Source organism: Pteropus medius, unplaced genomic scaffold, assembly GCF_902729225.1.
Source record: "Pteropus medius unplaced genomic scaffold, Ma_sr-lr_union100, whole genome shotgun sequence".
In the NCBI taxonomy this organism is placed as follows: Eukaryota; Metazoa; Chordata; class Mammalia; order Chiroptera; family Pteropodidae; genus Pteropus; species Pteropus medius.
In genome coordinates, this window is record NW_024344371.1 from 2,340,544 (window position 1) to 2,362,607 (window position 22,064).

Sequence of the window (22,064 nt, forward strand, 5' to 3'; positions counted from 1 at the left end):
TAAATGGGGACTCCTGGGGGGTTAAATAGGAAATCGGAAGCCTGCTGCACCCCTGCAGGCAGGAAGCTCAGTAATTGTTTTCACAGAGGTGCAGGTCCTGCTGTCTTTGCCAAAAAGGACCGTGCTCACTTTTCTGATAATTTTTCTCTGCATCCTCCTGATGCCCAACTGTTACCCAAATGAGTTTTTAATCACGGTCACATGCTCAGCAGTGAGCACACTGGCAGTGCAGAGTGGAAAATAAACCTGTGGAAGTCTCCCCGGGCGCCCTCCGCCTCCCCACTTCCCTTATGTTTCTCGTCCAGATCATTTACAAGGATGTCCTCATGGCCCTGTTTTCATTATTACCTACTTTTTAGGCTTAGTATATTCTGAATTTTTCCTTCTGTGATGAAATATCCTTTTAGGTTCTGTTCTTTTAGAGTATGATTTTACTCGTTTTGCGGTGTGCCTTCCTACGTCTTTACTATTATTTAGTCACCTAATTGTCTGTTGCTGATCATTATTTAAAATTTCGCCCTGTTATGACTAATGTTTCAGAACATATTTGCATGAGCCTTTTAAAATTCATCGCCGATGATTTCTTGGGGGTGATTTCCTAAGTCGAAGGCTTTGCCGCTCGTTGCCATTTTTCATTCCCAGTGTCTTCAGTGTTTAAGAGCAGGCGAAGAAGACTGTATTATTATTTTTTTTTGCATGAATTTCTATTTAGAAGACATACATACACCCCACCCCCCTTTTCTCGAGTCTCATTCCCTGCTCCCCACCTTGTGAAGTTTTTGAACATCCCTCTGCTAGAGGAAGGTGGTGTTTTTCTTTTTTTTTTTTTTTTGAGTTTCGGAGGAAGCAGCTGTCAGGCTGCCATCTGAGCAGTGAACTGTGGGGGAGCAGGATGGGCCTGAGGGGGATGCTGCTGTCGGGGTGGGCGTGGAGTGCAGCCTGGCCGTTTCTCCCAGCGTTTGTGAGCTGAGCCCTGCTGACAGACAGCCAGTGCCTCTGGGGAGTCTGGCTGGGCTTCCGGGAGCTTGATTCGCCCGAATGTTGAGGCTGTGAACTTACCACCTAGGAATATGGGTTTTCAGATGGGACAAGTCTTTCTCCTCCTCACAGGATGAATTGTGTTCCGAGTTTTTCAAATATCTCTCACCAGATCATGGAATCATTGTATATTCATAACTGACTCGAATCACTGTGTATTAGGAATAGTGAATGGTCTGATTGATTGGAACTTCGGGATTCTGGGATATAAAACCTGCCCTAGAGTGGTGTGACTTTGTTGAAAACCAGCACTTTTCCGTGGCAGAGTGGTGACTTTCCATTATACTTTGAATAAAGCCGACTGATCCTCTGTAACAAAACACCACGAGGTTTGGCTTCTGCTCACTTCCTCCTACTTGTCTCAGAGCAGCTGCCCTCTGCCCTCTGCCCTCTGCCCTCTGCCCTCTGCCCTCTGCCCTCCACCATGCTGGCTTTTTGTTCTCCAGACACAGCAAGCTGCTCCCCTCCCAGGTGTTTCAGTAGCTGTCCCTTCAGGTGGGAATGCTCTTCCCCTTCATCATTGCCTGACTTCTTGTCACTGCCATCTCGACTTAAATGTCTTTTTCTAAGAGACCCTAACAGAAACAGCCACCCAGCACTTCACATCACCCTGTTTTTCCCTCTGCGCAGGGCTCATCGCCGTCTGAAAATTTCCTCGTTTGTCTCGTACCACTGAATACATGTTCCATGGAAGTAGGAACTTTATTTACGCTGGTCATCATGGTGTCCCCAGTGCCTGGAAGAGTGCGCAGCTAATCACTGACACTCCATAAATTTTTGTCGTATATGAATAATGCAGTCGGTTAGACAGAGTTCCTTTATGTTCACTGTTAAGTGCAGGTGTGTCCTCGAGAGACTCAGTTGGGGTCCAGAGATCTGAATTTTAATCTTAACCCCGTATTCACTAATTCTGTGACCTTGGAAAAACCACTCACCATCTCTGCATCTCAATGTCCTTATCTGTAAAATAAGAATCATAGTATTTACCCAAAGAACCCCAAAGGGTGCTTGAGAGGAATAGCTGCAATATGGATGTACAAGCTCTTTGTAAACGTCTAATCGATTATTCAACTAATGGCAATTGGCATTTCCTGTTAATTGGAAGTACATGGAACTGCCTTGGGGTGCCTCCAAAAACTTAGAAATAGGGAAAATACAGCCCATTACTGGGAGCAGACGATTATGTCCGTGCACGATGGCTCAGAGAAGTGAGTCTTGGCCAGCAGCTGACTGATGATAGCTTCACTGGAGGCTTCAGTCATACTCATGGAAAGATTCTGCCAGCCGGAAAGGGAGGTGTTTTGGTCAGAGCTAGATGGAGAAACATCCAAAAGGCAAGTCTGGACGATCCCATTCAAGCAGTGACTGGGGAGGGACACCGTGTTCCAGCGATTTGCTTTGTCATGTCCAGTGGCAGAATATCCTTGTTGTGGGGCCGATGCCTCCGTCTCTCAGAGCTGGATGCCATCAGATGTCTGTGTTCTCTGGCCAATGCTCTGGCCCTGATTTCTTCCTCACTGAGCAACTCTCTCTGAGTAATTTGATTTCCTGTGTGGCTGACCTAGAGAGAAAACGGGCTCTTGCTAGAGGCCCGAGTTATCTGAGAGGGGGCAGTTCTCACTCTAAATGGGTAAACTGGCATTCTGGTGTTAGAGATCAGTCTCCGGGAGCTGGTTAATGGGCATCTGACCCCAGACACAGCTCTGCCCCCGGTTTTGATGGTGGGGGGCGGGGGGTGGGGTGGGAGATCAGCCTGGCTGGGGTGACTTTGTCAGCGTACAGCTGCCTTGTCCAGGAGCTCACGCTTGGTATCACGGCTTACCGCGTGCAATGTTATGGTTTGATTCGATGCTCTATCTGGCTGAAGAATCTTTTTTTTCGTTTTCATTCCCCCACCCCCTCCCCTTTGACAGTAATCAGCTTGTTTTCTGTATCTGTGGGTCTATTTCTGTTTTATTTTGTTTATTCATTTATTTATTTTTTTAAAGGTTCCACAAATAAGTGGACTCATACACTATTCATCTTTCTCTGTCTGACTTAAATCACTTAGCATAATACTCTGTAGGTCCATCCATGTTGTTGTAAATGGCAAGATTTCATTCTTTTTTGTTGCTGAATAATATACTATTATATTTATAATGGAATTCCATTTATATGTAAATTTAATAATATACAAATATATATATATACACCACATTTTCTTTATGCATCTATTGATGGACATTTAGGATGCTTCCATATCTTGGCTATTGTAAATAATGCTGCAACGAACATAGGGGTGCATATATCTTTTTGAATTAGTGTTTTTGTTTTCTTTGGATAAATGTCCAGAAGTGGGATTGCTGGGTCATATGGTAGTTCTATTTTTAATTTTTTGAGGAACCTCCACAATGCTTTCCATAGTGGCTGCACCAATTTACAATCTCACCAACACCGTTTAAGGGTTCCCTTTTCTCCACATCCTCACCAGGACTTGTTATTTGTTGATTTATTTATGTTAGCCATTCTGACAGGTGTAAGGCAATATCTCACTGTGGTTTTAATTTGCATTTCCCTGATGATTACTGATGTTGAGCATCTTTTCATATTTGTACTGGCCATCTGTATGTCCTCTTGGGAGAAATGTCTATTCATGTCCTCTGCCTATTTTTCAATTGAATTGTGTGTGTGTGTGTGTGTGTGTGTGTGTGTTAAGTTGTATGACTTCATTATATATTTTGGTTATTAACCCTTATTGGATGTGTCTGGCAAATATCTTCTTCCATTTAGTGGTTTATCTTTTTCATTTTAATGATTTCTTTTGCTGTGCAAAACCTTTTTAGTTTGATGTAGTCTCATTTGTTTATTTTTTCCTTTGTTTCCCTTGCTCGAGGAGATATATCCAAGAATATAATGCTAAGTGTGATGGCAAAGACTTTATTGCCTATGTTTTTTTTCTAGGATGTTTTATGGTTTGGGGTCTTACATTTAAGTCTTTAATTCATTTTGAGTTTTTTTTTTTTGTACATGATGTAAAGAAATGGTCCAATTTCATTTTATTGTTTTTACATGTATCTGCTCAGTTTTGCCAACACCACTTATTGAGGAGACTGTCTTTACCCCGCTGTATCCTTGCCTCCTTTGTTGTAAATTAATTGGACATGTAGGTCAGGATTTATTTCTGGATTCTCTATTCCATCCCGTTGATCTGTGTGTCTGTTTTTTTATGACAGTGCCATACTGTTTTGATTATAGTAGCTTTGTAGTATAGTTTGATATCAGGGCACATGATACCTCCAACTTTGCTTTTCATTCTCAAGATTGCTGTGGCTATTTGGGGTCTTTTGTGGTTTCATATGCGGGTTTTGGATTAGTTACTCTAATTCTGAGAAGAATGCTATTGGTATTTCAATAGGGATTATGTTGAATCTGTGTATTACTTTAGGTATTAAGGACATTTTAATAATATTAATCTTTCTAATCCATGAGCAAGCTATATCCTTCCATTTATTTGTATCTTACTTAATTTCTTTCTTCAGCGTCTTATTAAGAGTACAGGTCTTTCACCTCCAAGGTTAAATTTATTCCTATAAGTATTTATTCCTAAATTTATTCCTATAAGTATGTATTCCTATAAGTATTTATTCCTAAAAGTATTTTACACTTTTTGATATAATCATAAATGGGATTATTTTCTTTCTTATTGCTCATTATTAGTGTATAGAAATACAATGAATTTCTGTATGTTGATTCAATATCTTGCAACTTAAGTTATTTATTAGTTCTAATAGTTTTTTTGTGTGTGGAGTCTTTAGGATTTTCTATACATAGTATCATGTCATCATGAGTTTTACTTCTTCTTTTTCAATTTGGATGTCTTTTATTTCCTTATCTTGTTTGATTGCTGTGGCTAGGAGTTCCTATACTATGTTGAATGGAGGTGGATATAGTGGGCATCCTTGTCTTGTTCCTGATCTTAGAGGAAAGACTTTTGGCTTTTCACTGCTGAATGTGATGTTAGCTGTGGGTTCATCAGATATGGCCTTTATTATGTTGAAATGTTCTTTCTATACCCACTTTGCTGAGAGTTTTTATTAAAAGATGTTGAATTTTGTCAAATGCTTCTTCTGCATCTATTGAGATGGTCAGATGCTTTTAATCTTTTATTTTGTTAATGTGATGTATTGCATTAATTCATTTATAGGTGTTCAACCATCCTTGAATCCCTGGACTGAATCCTACTTGGTTATGGTGTATAATACTCTTAATGTACTGTTGAATCGGTTTTTCTAACATTTTGTTGAGAATTTTTGCATTGGCCAGAAATTCTTGACTGTAATAATTGATTTAGAGTGTGTGTGGCTATTAATATAAGTAGTTCAGGATAGACATACTAGAAATGGCCAGAAGGTGGCAGTAAAAGCTAGGTAGTCATTTGAGAAATTCAAATTTGACAAAATTTTATTAGCCCAATTTTATTAGCCTTTCCTGCATAATTGAAAAGTATCGAGGTGGGGGTGGGGTGGTGGTGTTGCTTCCTGACCAGGGAGAGGTAGTCTATTCTTATCCAGTTTTCATGATGTCCCTGAGTCTTACCACTTTAAGGTCTTTTCATGAAATTCTCTTGAAAACTTAAAACATTTCTTACTTTACTCTAGTTTTCAGATTTCATGTAGGACATGTTTTTATATATAGGCTGTAGATGAGCTCGTCATTGGATTTTAGCAGTAAGTAGTATCTACCAGCCCCTTAATTTCTAGATAAAGTGGACTTGACCTCTTGTTCCCTGGACTGAGCAGAGCCCAGTGCTCTCCTGAAGCCTCAATCATGGCCTCCTCCGTCTCTTTTCTCTTGCTTTTGTGGAGTTAATTATGTTTAGGGATCATCTTGCATTGCTCTAGTTATCACATGGTACCTGGCTCTTTTATTTGATTCGTACACACACACATACAGGCACACGTACACACGCACAAACAAAAATCTGTTCAGATAAAGCATTTGTGTGCGTTAGAGGATTTTAATAAAGGTTTGGAAGAGACCCACACAACTTAAAATTGACAATTCGATCTCCCTGGTTCTTTTGCCACGTCTGAAACTTGACTCTGGTCTCTAGCCATACTACTCTGTCCTTTTCTCTGCCCCATCCTTTTTCTGCCCTTTATCTCTCAACAACAGAAACCATCCCGCTTTCTTACAGACCGATCTTTCTGAAACACAAAACAAATTATCTCCCTTTTTTTTGCTTGGTTTCTTAGGTCTTTCACTATCTCGCTCCCGGTGCTGAAGCTGCATCACCGTTCCTGCAAGTGCTCCCTGCAGCCCCCTGCCCCCGATGGGGCCATTTCATATCCTCCTGCCATTGCTTGAGGTTTCTTTCATCTCCCTAAATCCTCCTTCAAAACAGCTCACTTTGGGACCAGTTCCCCAGAACCCTCAGATTTAAATGATGCCTTCCTCCACCCTCCACTACAATAATGAATATTTTCGATTAGGAGAGAGAAGTTGAGTGTCTTAGTCCTGAATTGTCATCACCTTTGCAACACTGGTCACGTTAGGAGAATTTAGATGGCTCAGTCATTGTAAAGTATTATTTAAGTGCGAACCGTCCTGAAATCAAATTGTGATCAGTGAGAAAAATGGAGGTCGCTTAATTCAAATCAATTCAACAAAGTTTTATTAAGCCTCCAGAGGAAATCACTAGCCACACATTCATTTTCCAGACTTTCATGTGGCACATGTTGGGTGCTAGTAGATTAGAGAGTTACCTGAGGATCTTTGCCCTTTGAGGAGAGTTTGGTAATTGGCAGTGACTTTAGTTTTTTTTCTGATACCACTCTTTGCCTTGCAGAATAGAGTAATGTTAAGTTTTGCTAAGAGTCATTTTTTGCACGACTTTTCGTAGAGGTGTTTATTTTAGCAGAAAAACTTGGGGCTTTGCTTTCCTAAGGAAGAGTGTTAGACTGGGCTGGGGAGATGGTTGCTCTTCCCTCGGAATCAAGCTAGCGGAGTATTGTTTCTTCAAGATTAAGTCGTGGTTGTCAAAATTATACCTGTGCTAATAAAATTAAAGGTCAATCCTATGGCACAAGATTTTTTTTTTTTTTTTAAATTCTCTGCGTATTCTCTTTTTGAATAACTCATCAATGAGTGTCAGAATGAGTTTGGGAGGTTCCCTTTGAAGATCTGTCATATAACCAACAGCCTTAGCAAGAAAGGTGTCTCTTTTCTATACGTGAAAATCAGAAAATAGGAATGAACAGCAACAGAAAGGTAACCTCACTTTCCCCAAGAAAATCGCTATTTACACTTTATATATTTTTATATGTGAGTAAAGGGGGTACAGTGTGGATCTTCTAACTCAGAATTTATCAAACTTGACTGAACATAACTTCCCCAAAAACTTGTTTTACATTCAGATTTCAAGACTCTGGCCCAAACCTACTAATTTGTTAAGGAGAGATCTGGGAATCTCTGTGATTAACTGTTATCCTGATTTTTCTTAGGAGCAGATAAATTTGAGCTACGTTGTAACTGGTGAAGGTCACAATGGGACATCTTCCTGGAGGGAGGCGTACTTCAGAGGCTGCGGGTTCCCAGCTATTCCGGGACTGATAAGCGAGTTCATTATTCTGCCTCCTGTCATTCTCCCTCTTCTTCTAATTGTCTCTCCATTTTACCTTTTCCAGATTTTACGTGCTCACAGGGAGGTGGAACTGTGCCGACATAAGTCCATTTTGCTCCTTGTCCCCTGCAAATGCATTTGATTGGTGGGTGAGGAGGAAGTCGAGTGTTCCTGCCTGAAACTCAGGGTTTATATGGAGGATCTTAATGCCTACCCTTTTAAAAATTAAAACTTGGTATTTTGGAAAATCAAAAGCATAAATATATAATTAACCCCCATGTATTCATCACACAGGTTCAACAATTATTGGCTTGTAGCCAACTGTCTTTTATCAGGATTCTTTCCCATATTGTTTTGAATAATATCTCAGGTATCTTATCATTATCCATAAATATTTTAGACCAGTTAAAGTGGTTCACAGCAAAATTGAGAGGAAGGTACAGACAGGGATAACCTCCGTAACCCTGTGCCCACAGACGCACAGCCTCCCCGCTGTCAGCATCCCCCGTCAGAGAGGGTGCATTCGTTCAGCCGATGAACCAACACGGACACATCCTGATCAGCCAAGGTCAATAGTTTACATCAGGGTTCATTCTCGGTGCTCTGCAGCTCTGGGTTTAGACAAATACGTGATAACATGTATCTACTCATTTTTCTTTTGAACTTCAGAATCTTATAAGAGACAAAATACAGCAGACTGTAACTATACCTCAATTTGACAGAGCTTAGGATCAAGGTGGTAATTCATAGTTTTTTTCTTGAAAGAGCTCAAAAAGATCACATTTCTCGAGTTCATTATTGAATGGTGCTTCACCGTGGTAAATCCATGGAGCTTGGGCAAGGAATTGGAGACCGAGTGAAGAGAGGCGGGGTGAAAAGATCGAGAGTTAGTTGTTCTTATATGGTAAAGATGTAATAAAGCTCTGTGGGTGTACGTTTGAGTTCTTGGATATCTTAACTGCTCAGTGGTTAGAGTTTAGAGACCCATCTCCTAAGCGCATATAGTCAGAGAGCTTTTTAGCTCAGTGTTTAAGCACTAGCTGTTGTTGAAATAATGTCTGTGTGCCTCATATCTAAATGGTAATGAAATGCTGACAAAACCAACCATTTGCTTTTTCTTATTCTACAACATCACAATGAGGGGAGAGGGATAAGACATTTGACATCTGATGTTTATTTTGAAAACCGAGTACACAAACATATGTCAGATAGCATAAGATTCTCATCTTTTTCCACTCTTTTTTTATTCGGTGTCTGACAAGCAGTTGGTGCTCAATAACTATGTATGAAATGAATGCAAAAATAAGTTCTTAATTCTGCTTGGCGCATCGAGAAGTAACAAGGAAGAGACCATATTTGAACTGGGATTTGAAGGATAATTGGGATTTTGCCAAGAGGAAAAGGAGTGATAGGGCATAAAGGCAGGAGAAGACACTGAGTGAAGGGTTAATGGGACTAATGAAACGGACCTGTGAGTCTCTGAAGGCTGAGTCCCCACCTGGTTTGATATGTGATCTGTTTCTCATAGTATATCACTAGTGATTCAGCAGTCAGGCACATGCTCGTTGAACAAATGAATGCCACCTGTGACTTTTTTGGGAAGAAGGGTTAGGTTAGACAAAATTAATCATGACTCTTGCTAATGAGAGAATCTTTTAAATACAAACCCAGGAATTTTTTTAAGTACTGAAAAATAGCTAAATTTTGTATTTTGGATATAATGAGAGCTAATTCAATATATGTATGTGTAATAACTTTCAATCAGAGTAGAGTCATTTATATTCTTAGGTTGCCTTCTATCATATTGTATGCCTGGTAGAAGATGGCAACAAAATCTGTAGAGTTAACCCTGAAACCTTAGACCACATTTTACAAGGGAAAGACTAATTTTTAGGTCAAGGGGAAAGAATAATGAGCCATGCAACTTTCATAGTGATGATGATCAACAGCAAGACAGCAAAATCATTCAATTCTGGTACAAACACAATTTTCTTAAAAATTAAACAATACAGATGTTATAATTATAACACTTTAAAAACCAGTATGCATTTTTTTCTATAGGTTTGTGAACTAGTTATTAAAATATCAAGAAAAAAACAAATTTAAACCCTTTGTGTCTTGATCCATAAAAAATATTCAATAACAGATAAATAGAATACTTGTTGCATATTGAAAAGTATGTAGCTTATGGTTCCATCCATATTGGTGTAAAAATCTCCAGTTACCTTGTCTTTAATTAGATCTAGACATAGAGTTATATTAAGTTCCTATAAAAAAATCAACCCTTTCTTTAGCCCAGTTCTATATGAAAGTACTAACAAATGTATAAATGGTGACTCATAAAACATAGACTCAGCTGTGGATTTTAATTCCTATGCCTCAGATATGACAACTGTACAAATTAAAGGCAGCGTTTGCGACGAGAAGCAACTTCTCCCCGATCTCACGTCCCGTTAACAGGGAAAGGAATTCTCTGAAGCTGCGTAGCTGAGAGCTCGGATGGGCCCCGTGCCCACGCTTCCACGGGCCTCCTGCAGCCTTCCATTCTCCAGGCTGATCGTTTTTAGTTCCGGAAGCATCATGCCCTTCAGTTAGTCATTCTTACTCACGTCCTGTCATTTTTGGCTCTAGGATTTTTTTGACGAGAGCCTGATGGTGGTTCTTTCTGGAGGATTTTAGAAGCCACCTCATTGCCATCTCAGCCAGTGGAACTGATTCGTCTTTGTTCAGGGTAGTCATGTGCCCCACCAAATGCTTTTAAGAGGGAACTGCTAGTGCATAAATCCTACTTCTCGATGAATGTACGTACGTATATACACATAATACACATATGTACATACGTGTATATTTACGCACATATGTCAGCTTTTTTTCATCTTGACTCTTATCAGACACATCCAAGAATGCTGCAATTTTATACCCGGCCCTTCCAGCAGATACGATTGTAGTCTGGTTTCCAAAAGTCTGAAGACCCTGTCTGACCATTCCGGAATGGGAATGAGGGATTCTTGGGGTTTTCTCCTTGTAGGACATGTGGCTTTCAAATTTGAACCACTATATGCCATCGCGCAAACTGAATATTCAGAAAATGGCTTATGTGTTTCTTCTGGCACAGTTACCATTTACAGCCACATAGTCCATAGTAGTGACATTCTTTCGTAGATCCTCATGTAACATCAAGAGGGCCAGACAGTAATATTTTCTGCTTGCCCTTCCTTAAGGCTTAGTTATTTCCTTCTGAATAACCCATGGATGACCTGGTCAATGGCACTAACCTGCCCTGCAATACTTCCTGCACCCTGCAGAAGGCGGTCTTGAGGTCGGACTGCGTGTGGCCCCTAGTCATCTTCTCCAGGGCTTCCTCACACGCTTTGCCCTTGGCCTTCTCCTTGTGGGTACTGCTCTGGCAGACTTGCCTCACCTGCTCACGTGGCTGCTGAGGCCAGTGAGGATGGGGCCAGCACCTTGCCCAGGTCTGAGGTCTCATGTCAGCCTGGAGCCCAAGGCCCTCCTCCTTCCCCGAGGGCAAAGAGGTCGAAGTGACGACTGGCCAGGAAGGCCAGGAGAGGCCATAGTTGGTAGAGCACACCGAGCCCCAGCTGGAGTTGTGGGTCACTCCCAGTGGGGACAGGCGGACCTGTAGGGGCCATAGTGTGCATCTCAGGCCTCACATCTCATCCAGCACCTGCACCCTGTGTTCCTCTCACCCCAGAAAGGTGCTGCTGAGGCCAAGAGGCCACTGGCTACTGCAGGTTGGGGCCCTTGTATTTTTATTTTGTGACAGCTTTATTGTGATATAGTTCACGTACCATATAATTCACCCATTTAAAGTGTACAGTTCAGTGGCTTTTAGTGTATTTGGATATGTGTAACTCTTACCACTGCCAATTTTAGATCATTTTATCACCTCAGAAAGAATCCCCACCCTGTAGCTACCACCCTCCCATAATCCTCTCCTGCCCTGCACCCAGGGCAGGAGGGGATTAATTTTCTGTCTTTGTTTCTGTCTGTTTTTCTATTCTGGACATTCATATGAATGAAATCATATAATATATGGTCTTTTGTGTCTGGCTTATTTCACTTAACATGATGTTTTCAAGATTCATCCATGTTGTAGCACGTGTCAGTTTTTCATTCCTTTCTACGGCTGGGTGATAGTTCGTTGTAGAGTAGACCACAGTTTATCTGTTCTTCTGTCGATGGACAGGTGTGTTGTCTCCAGCTTTTGGCCGTTACGTATAATGCTGCTGTGGACATTCGGGTATAAGTTTCTGTGTGGATGTTTTCCTTTCTCTTGGGTATATACCAAAGAGTGGAATTGCTGGGTCATGTGGTTACTCTATGTTTAATTGTCTGAAGAACTGCCAAACCGTTTTCCAAAGCAGCTGCACCATTTTACGTTCCCACCAACAGTATATGATAGTTCCAGTATTTCCACATCTTTGCCAACTTTTGTTGATTTGACTTTTTGATTCTAGCCATCCTCGTGGGTGTGAACTCATGCAAGGTTTTGAAAGAGTTTAGACTGGATTTTCCCTTTCTAACAGTTTTGCAATGCAATATAGATGTTTTTAAGTGTGCCTTTTCCTCGTATCTATAAAAGCATGCCTACTAAGAAGCCTCATTGCCTGTCCAATAATAAAGGAGATTTTGTATTTGTGAACCTAAAAATTTCATTGGTCAAAACCAATGTGGGTGACTTTTAAACTATAAGAGTTGACGGGAAGGAGAGTGGGTGGAGAAGGGGGAGCAGGTGGCATATCTCCTGGAATGTTGCATCTTTCCCAGGAGATGGCTCTACTTCCTGTTGCTGAATCTAACGGGTCCCTGTGTCTTTCAGGAGGACTGGCATTGGCCCAAGTGCTCTTTTTCTATGTGAAGTACCTGGTGCTTTTTGGCGTCCCAGCTCTGCTCATGCGCCTGGATGGACTCACGCCTCCCCCGCTTCCTCGCTGTGTGAGCACCATGTTCAGTTTCACAGGGATGTGGAGGTCAGTGGCTTGGTTTATTACAGCCCTTCAGGAGTGTCCAGTGGGAGGAGCCACGATTTGGTCAGCTTCAAAGAGCTCGGGCCTCTGTCCCTCACTCAGGCTGTAATAGGCACTTCAGTTTCTTTATCTGTCTAACAGGATAATTTATACTTTCTGACCTCTTGAAAATATTGTCAGGCTACAGAGCTATGTGAGGTAAGAAAGTTTCTCACCAAGACATTGTGCAGATGCGTAAAGAGTTATGTCTAACATGCTTTCTTACTAACTTGGGACATGCTGCTGTATATGGATTATTTTTTTGCTGTCTTTTTCTTGACATCTCTATTTATGAGACTGTTGATTAAGAAAATAGACTTAGGATAATAGCATAGGCCAGTGTCGGCACATACTAGCTCTCAGATCTAGAGCAATTTACTAAATCTTTCTAAGTTTCCATTTTTTAATTTCCTAGATGATGATGATGATATGATGATGATGATGATTGATGATGATGATAAATAATACCTATCTCCAAGAGTTGTTGTGGAGATTAAATAAGCTAATGCATTTAAAGCATCTGGCACGTAGTAGATGTTAACAGATGTTAGCTTTTACCCGTACATTAGTCCTATACTTGGCGCACATGGGTAGACAGATGCTTATCCTAAGTTTTCTTACTCTTCCTGACTTTGCCCCAGGTCGGCCTGGAGTCTTTGTTCCAGAAGATCCCACAGCCCCGCTGCTCTTTCCAGTCGCCCTCCAGCGGGGCTTGCTTGCTGCTTCTTTCTTCCTCATCCCTTCCAGTACGTAACAAGTGACAGGCTTTGCTTTTGCACTTGCAAACTTAGTGTAAGAGCCTTGGCATGGGGCCTTGCACGTCCATGGGAGTCGGTGCCTACTTACATTTTGTTCTTTAGGCGTCTCCATTTGCCTCACCCTAGTGTTGGCCTTACTTACAGCTGCCATTTTGGCTCATTTATGGGGCTTGTTCAGTCTTACATTTCATCTCTGTGGCAGAAGAGTAAAGCGTAGGCGGGGAAGAGCTTAGTGACTGTTACCATGTCTAATATTGTCATTACAAAAGGAGTGGACATCACACAACGTCCCGGTGTCCCATAGTAGATTATCGTAGATGCTGAATTTATCTATGCCTCTGTAAACATTAAATTTTTGATCCAGTTTGCTTTTTTGGATTAGAAATGTCATCTGGTTATTGCAAAGAATATTAGACAATTGCTTTGATTAGCCCATAATTACTTCATTGAATGTCATTGGTTGCCCAGCCTTTAAAAAATTTTTATTTTATTGTTTCAAGTATACAGTCCATTGGTTAGACATTTATATGGTTTGTGCAATGATCCCCTGATAGCTTTTTCTCCCCTCTGGCTCTCCATCTAGCCATCACATTAATGCTAACTGCCTTCCCTATGACATGCTCCCCATCCCTAGACCATCTATCGACTACTGATTTGTACTTCTTTAACTCTTCACTCCTGTCTCCCAGCCCCCCAAACCCCCTCCCCTCTGGCCAGCACCAGATTGTCCTCTATATTTGTGAGTCTGCTTTTTTAGTTTGTTCTTTTCGTTCCTTAGATTCCACAAAAAAGTTAAATCATATGATATTTGTCTTTCTCTATCTGACTTATTTCACTCAGCATAATAACTTCTAGGTCCATCCATGTTGTTGCGAATGGTAGGATTTCAGTTTTTTAATGGCTGAATAATATTCCATCGTATATATGAACCACAACTTCTTTATTCAGTTGTCCGTTGATGGGCATTTCGATTGCTTCCATATCTTGGCTATTGTAAATTATGCTGCCATGAACATAGGGGTGCGTAGATCTTTACGAACTAGTGTTTTGATTTTCTTTGGATAGATACCCAGAAGTGCAATTGCTAAGTCAAAAGGTATATCCATTTAAAATTTTTCTGAGGAACCTCCATACTGTTTTCCAATTTGCAGTCCCACCAGCAGTGTTTGAGGGCTTCCTTTTCTCCACATCCTCACCACAGGTTGCCAGATTTTAATGGCAAGGTTAGCAAAGGCGCTCTCTCTAGCTAGGGGGCCAGGGAGTGGTTGGAAGGCTCTGTTAACTTTTGACCTACTCGTAAAAGTAATTTACTGAATAAATGGGTCAGGACTCAGCATGATTTGGGGGATGTGTCTCAAGTGCCTGGTGTGTTCCTAGCATGATCCCTCTGCCTCCTTGCTGTGAATGCTTGCACTAATGCATTTCTCGGGAAGCACATTCTCCTAAAAGGGCTTCTCCAGTGTCAGTTGGCATAATAAAAAACCATGACTTCCGGGCAGGCATGCTGGCTCCAGGCTCCTGGCTCAGTGTCCGTAAATAATAGCCCATCGATTATCATAAGAGGCAGTTTAGACAGTTAACTGTATTTCACACTGAGATTGGTTGTCTTCTTGTCCTTTATTATTTTAATTAATTAACTAATTAATTTTTTTTTTTTGTCCAAGACCCTCAGTTGTATACAAACCACAGAGGTGGAGAGAATATGTCTGCCAAGCCCTGTCATTCTTCACTAGAACTAGACTCAAATAGACCCCAGGTTGCTGACGTATTCTTTCCTCCTCTTAGTTACCACTTGGGCAAGAGAGTAATAATGAAAAGTTACTCTGAGGAGGACGAGGCTCTAGGGTGGCCCCTGGGAGGCATATGGTTCTAAAGGGAGATGCTCACAAGGGGGCAGATAACGAAATAACACGCATGGTCTTTCCTGGGAGCGACCTAGACTTTTATCCTGTCTTCCTTTACCGTGCATGGGTGCCAGTTTACCCCTTTACATTCGTTTTAGTTTTTTGAAGGTTTTCTCTTTTGCCAGTTATACTTGGAAATGGGTGAATTTGTGGGTCTTTATTTTTTTGTACACAGTGACCATCCCACATTAAGTAGTTGAATTTAGCAAGGAGCTTAAACTCTCTCTGAGCTGTAGTGCACAATTAAAGGCTCAGCAGAAGACATTTTTTTATTGATAAAAGGATAAAACTTATAGTTTATCTTTTGTGCTGTTTGCAGGTGCTCCTCCAAGCTTAGGAGGACGTGTCCCGTGCCCATGTCCAGGGTCCAGTAGCACAGTCCTACGCTGGCCCTGGTCCCCATTCTCTAACTGTCCTCTGTACGAATGCACGGCAGGAGAAAATAAAGTTTCGAGTTTGTAGTTTTCATTTACATCTAACTTTACATTAATATTTCTGGGGCATCTATTGAGGCCTTGCTGCAGACAGGGAATTGCTCCCTCTTCCTGGATAGTGATCTGAGCAGAATCGTGTCAGGAGCAAATGCAGAAGCTGGAAATGCAGACCTTTCTGCTGGACCGTGGCAGCCACCTCCAAGGTGACCCACAAAAGGCAGGGTGGATGGGAAGTTGAGGGAAGAGATTTGCAAACAACCTCCAGAGATGGTTTAATGGTTCCCTGAACTTCTAGAAAATCCACACCGAATGAGGAGGTTTAGAACTGATGATGAGAGACGAGTTTTTAGCCTCGCATTTTAAAGGAGTCGTACATACCGGGACCCCGTGCTGACTGACTGCACTGTCTTTCAGTCTTCTTAGCAGTGAGAGAAGACTTGAGGCTGGCAGTCCACCACATCAGAGGAATCTGAGCTCTACATCATAGAGCAGATGAAATTGGCCATCAGCAGAGAGAGAATGTTCCCTGACGTGACAGTCGAAATTGGTCATGCAAAATTACTATTCACTCAGGTGGCCCAAACCTGAAAGTGAGGATCTCTATGGGTTTGTTTATTTTACTTTTTCCTTCTAGCTCTTCTCTTTCATATAATTTCTGCTCCGATATTTGCACGCATAACAAAACCCTTCGGAGTATGTGTTTTCCCACTTGCATGATTTTTCTGCAACTGTTGAACCTGAGAAATTGAGAATTTTCTGCTTAATTTTTAGGTTTCATGTTTTAATTTCGGAAGGCTGAGATCTGTAATGACCATCTTTTGCCAGGAGTCATTAAAGATGACATTGCATGTCCAAGGTTTCAAATTAGAAATCCGATCATGTTCCCCTAATTTGATCTCAAGCCATGGAAGCAAAGTGTGCAAAGTGATAGAATTTCCCCTGGCGGCTGGTGAGTTATGGGTCAATTTCAATTATCTCAGGAATCTCGCTCAGCTCGCCCTCTGCATTTCTTGAATTATGATGCTCTCAGATCTTCACAGGCAAACTCATGCATCACTGCTTATCCCAGAGGGATCTGGGCACTGTTGGTGGCTGCTAGACCTTAATATACTGGGACATGTTTGGGCTGGGGATGGGGGGTGCCTGAGACCCTTCTTTCAGTGGGGCATCGATTGCATAGCTGTCAGGCCAATAGAGTAATTTAGGTCTCTAGGTGGAGAGTTGGTCCAGGCCTGTGGTAGATGATGAAAACCAGCTATACAACTGCTGGCCTTGCCAGAGTCCTCCTTTTGTATCCTGTTTAATCTCAAGTTGCAAGGCAGGATGGCAAGCATGGAGTTGGTGAAATATACATACTATCTACCGGCATTGCTGGGCAGAAAGCGAGGGCAACTTGAACATGAAGGAGAAAAGATGGAATAGGTGCTGAAGGTGAGAGTTCACTTTTTTGGAGGAGGCCGCCTGGTCACTCAGAGCTTGCTATTTACTAGCTGCGTGACTTGGGCAAATAATTAAAAATTCTCTTGGCCAACCTCATTATCTCTAAAATGAAGGTAACAATAGTACTTGCCTCATAGCAGTGACATGAGGGTTGCATGAACCTGGCGTATAGTAGGTCCTCAGAAAGTGGTAGCTTCTTACTTTTTCTTGCACTTGAAAATCTAACGAAGCCAGAGATGATTGAGAGATTAGCCTGAGGATGGGCCAGGCTGAGAAAGCACTGGGCAGTGATGAGACTGGCTGAGTCCAATTCTGAGCCGGAGGTGTGACAATTCAGAGATAGAGACCATAGTGGAAAAGTCATAGCCTCTGCTCTCAGAGGAGGGAGCTTGATCAGATTGTTTTTGCCTCAGTTTCTTCATCTGTTGAATAAAAGACAGACTTTGTCATGAGATGATGTCTGTGTTCCTTTCCAGTTCTATCGTCGTAGTAGGCCCAGCCACGTTGGGTGGGGACCACTAGTGTCCCGGTGCTAAAGTGCTCCCAGCCCCGCTACTCATGAAATTGGGCAATTTATTTAACCATCTTAAAATAGGGCTCATCATAGCACTTGTCTCACGGAGTTGTTTTGAGGGTTCCTGGATGGGGTCATCTACTAAAGCAGGCACGCTGTAGACACCAAAACATTAGTTAAAAGTCATAATTACAGATGTGAAAGTAAACTTTGTACAGTTTGTTTTTTCATTTCCCAGAAAAGAAAGGCCCGAGAGGGTGGGTGGTTGAGGAGGTGGAAGGCGGTACAGGTGGCAATAATATGTGAAAGGCACGAGACTCCGAAAGAAAGCATGGGGGTCGCAGTAAGCTGCACCACCAGTGTGACCTCTCCCTCACCCCTATGAAGTTCTTTTTGCAAAGTTTCTACCTGCAGGACATTTGTATTACCTCACAGTTTTGGGTTCCTCTCTTAGACATTTCTTTTCTCTTATGAGCCCATCTCAACAGACTCAGAAAACATTTTTCTTCTTCTAACATTCATATTTCAAAATCCCCTTACCTTTTCCTCGAAGCACAGACTCGCGTAAATCAAAGTGGAAAGGGAATAGCAAGTTGAGAGAGATTTTATGAACCATCCTTTTGTTTAGCTTCCTGGATTTATTTTCACTTCAAAGACAGTTACTCTCCCCTCTTCTCCATTTCTCTCTGTGTCGGAGATGTTTTCAGTTCACATATTACTAAGCGAACTCTCAGCCTGAAGGCTTTTAGGGTGAGCAGCTGTCTGATGCAAGGCATCTTCAAATGGAGGGCTTTCGCGTTAGTTACCGGTCACCAGAACCCCGATCTGGAGCCTGACTGCCTAGGTTTGAATCCTGGCCTGTGTCTTAGTTTCCTCCTCTGGAAGATAGAGATATTATAATACCACCTCTTGGAACGAACACCTGTACTTTTCATGGCAACAGTCACACAGTCATCGTTTCTTTCCTCGCTCACATGGCACCGGACCGTAAATTCTCTGAGGGCGCTGATCACATCTTGTTCTTATTTAACACTGCGTCCCTGGCATCCTCCTTGGTGCCCAGCAGTGAGTGGGCACTTGGGAAATCTATGGTGAGTCAACAACTGGTCAGTCTTCTCTGAAATTTTGCTTACCAGGTCTTAAGAGTGAAATTTTCAAATATTATTTCGATCTGGCAGCTGAGCGGTTTCTCTCTGTAGCCTGCATGGGCGTATCGTTGCTGTGGGTGTACCAGGCACAGGGGTGGCCACTCACGACACTCCAGCTTCTGTATCTCCCTAGTTTTCTCATTAGTGTTACTACGTGGTGTGCCAAAATATTGTGTCTGCTAGCAGTGTTCTTGAGAATGAATCTGCCTTGGAAGGAATGAAGAACGTACGCCTTTCTTAATTACTATCATTATTTTATCAGACATTGTGCCACGTCTTTGCTATCAGATGAGGAGAAAGATTGCGGACTTAAAAGAAGAAAAGAGATTCAATTCAGACTTTGATATGACAGAGGAGTTTGACAGCTGTTTGTCTGTAGGGATGGGGTTTTTCTGAGGGAGGAGCTGAGAGAAGTCTTCTTGCTCTGTTACAGTGGAAGGTGAGGACCTGGGTGCATGCTGGAGGGAAGCCCTTTAGGACCTGTCCTTACAACAGTAAAAGCAAGGCTTTTTTCTTGGTATGCAAACAAAATTCTCTGTCCAGCTGCTTACCTGATGAACAAGATGAATACTGTGTCTTCCGCTAAGTATTGTAAGCTATACTCAACCTACAGGGTAAAAGTTAAGACTAATTCTTTGCTTGCCATGCTTGGAAAGAATGTTTTACTCTTAAGCATGACATACAAACCTCGGCTCCAAGCTACCATTTCAAGTGCTTCTCACTCGCCGTGTATTACGGTGGTACAGACTAGTCCTTGTCCTCAGTTCAGCCCATCCAGCTCTGCACAAACCTCCATGACCTTGGTGCCGCTTCTTGTCTTCAGGGCTCGCTTAGTACTGCTCCTCTATCAGGCAAAGTACCACTGACTCTTCAAGTCAGTCCTAGCTTCAGTGACACCTTTTCTGTCTGAGCTGTGCTCAACTCCCTAGGTAGAAGGGTCACTTGTTCCTCTTTGCTTCATGGTACTTTGTATGTTCGTGTATTTTAATACTTATATGTGTTAATGCAATCATTGTGTCCAGCTCATTGAGCTTTTGGAGGCCAGGGATGGCCATACCTTACTTATTTTGTATTTGGTATGTTGCTTTAATGTAGCAAATGACTGTTTTTAGCAAGAGCCTTGCTGTCCAGAGTGTGGTCTGAGGAAGAGCAGCATCAGCCTGTCCTGAGAGCTTATTAGAAATGCAGGAATTTGGGTCTCACCTCAGTCCTACTGAATCAGAATCTGCTTTTTAACAAGATTTTCTGTACATTATAATTTGAGAGGCACTGGCCTGGGCTAGATGACTCCTCAGGACTCCTTCTCCTTGACATCCATGACTCTGTAGACTCCCTGGGTGATGGCTGTGAGTGACTGGAAATGTGCCTGAGTATTTAGTATCTTACATTCACATGGGTAACAAGGACTGGGCCCAAGAAGAACTTCGGTGGGAGCTTTCGTGGGTGTTTCCAGGGAATGGGGCTCCAGAGGGACTGAAGAGGCAGGGGGAGGATGAACCCAATCAGCTCCAAGGCCGGGAGGGGCCTTGGGGTGTGGCTCTTCAATAAGAAGATAAGCAATCAGGCCAGCCAGACTTAGCTCAAGGCACCTAAACCACATGGAGGTCACTGGTCTGCAGTCACAAAAACCTAGGAAAAATGGATTGACCCCGTTTGTTGTCCCAAGGATGCATTTGTCTTCCAACTCATTTTCTTACATGCAGACTTCTCTTTTCTTTGCTCTCTTCCCTCTGTTCCCCTAAAATTGCTCCTCGTGGGTAAGAAGCTCATAGATGTTGGACTCTGCCATCCAGGAAGGAATGTCCCACCTCTGTTGGGAGCTGACTGTGACCTGCAGACAACCTTCCTTGGATTTTGGAAGGCTGCCCTCCTGATCCCCATTGCAGGGAAGTATGTAGTTCCCTGTGGGACTGTTTAGATAGGAGAGCTAGCCCACCAGGCTTCTGGAAAGCAGTGTCTGTGGATATGACCTTACCGTTGGAGTAAAGACGATAGATACAAGTAGTCATTACGTAGTTGGCAACTGACTCAATTGGTAGCAGTAATTATCATAGCAATGTATTTCCCAGACTACTTATATTTTTGCAGTTGGGATCAGGTAACTTTCTTAAAGTCTGTGGTTTTACTGTAAAATTGAGGGCTACAATCCTAGGTTCCCTAGGATTTCTCAAGTGAGTTTCTGCAGCAAGGTGAGACGTGGTGTATTTGAGACAGGGCGTATTTCCTCCAAATGCTTATGTGCTCACTCAGTTCCATGGGATTGATCCATAGAGAAATCCGAAGGACTGGTTTTAGACGATATGTTTTCTGTATTTCATTTCCTGTTTGACAGCAGTTATAAGTTCCCCCAAATTACTATTAAGATCATCTGCCAAAATTTTGCCTTTGACTGACAATCATTAGTAACTAAAATGTGGTCTGTGTGCTTCTCTTCCTCGAGGTCACTGATCCCTTGAATCCTTTCAGTAAAGGCAAAAAACTGTGCCAGCACCTCTCTTGGGTTTGAGTGGAGACCTCTACTTGAGTTACCTGTAGGATCTGGCTGTGATCCTTGGCTCTTAGGATGGCAAAACAGGAGGATTAGGGCTGCCTCTTAGAATCCAGGAAAATCCTTAGTATCCTGCGGGTTCCTGGGTTCCTGGTCTACAGGATGAGGGGTCAGGGGACAGGGGAGGGTGTGAGGTGAAGTAGGGAGAGCGATTCTCTCCCACTTGGTAAAATCACTTCCCTAATGGAGCTTGAGCTCAAGCAACTCAGCGCTGTTCCAGCACAGTGTGTCCAGGAAGGACAAGCAGGGACGGGAGCTGCCCTCGAGAAATCCACACAGCTTATTCTTGTACGAGTTTCTCATATAGGAACTCAGTCAGCTGCTTCTTCAAACCCAGGTGGAAACTTGAACTGCTTGCAGCAGGGAGTGAGCCTCGAGATGTTTTTCTGGTATCAGGGCTGGTTGTCTGGAGCCCTTCCCTCCATGAGGAGAGACAGGCATCGGTGGAAGGGTTGAGGGTGGAGTGGTCTCTGCCAAGCCACCTGCGCTCATGATCTGGGAGCTCTGTGCTCTGACCACTGAGCAGGTGGCGGAGGGTTAGAAAAAGTCTCTTTGCTTTTTCAGGGCAACTTTTGTCACATCGTACTGCGCAGAGTGTCCCTGTTGTATGGTCTCCTCGCAAACTATTCTGCAACTTCATGTTTGAGTCTCA

At 42.5% G+C, this 22,064-nt stretch overlaps 1 protein-coding gene across 6 annotated transcripts in view; it reads left to right on the forward strand.

Moving 5' to 3' along the window:
- The window catches only part of HHAT (hedgehog acyltransferase), a 177,253-nt gene that overhangs the window by 69,311 nt on the left and 85,878 nt on the right, over positions 1-22,064 (forward strand). For all 6 annotated transcript variants that reach the window (XM_039870324.1, XM_039870323.1, XM_039870325.1 and 3 more), the window contains one exon: positions 12,480-12,630. In XM_039870324.1, the coding sequence (XP_039726258.1) occupies positions 12,480-12,630 (151 nt within the window). The remainder of the gene's footprint in view (positions 1-12,479; positions 12,631-22,064) is intronic.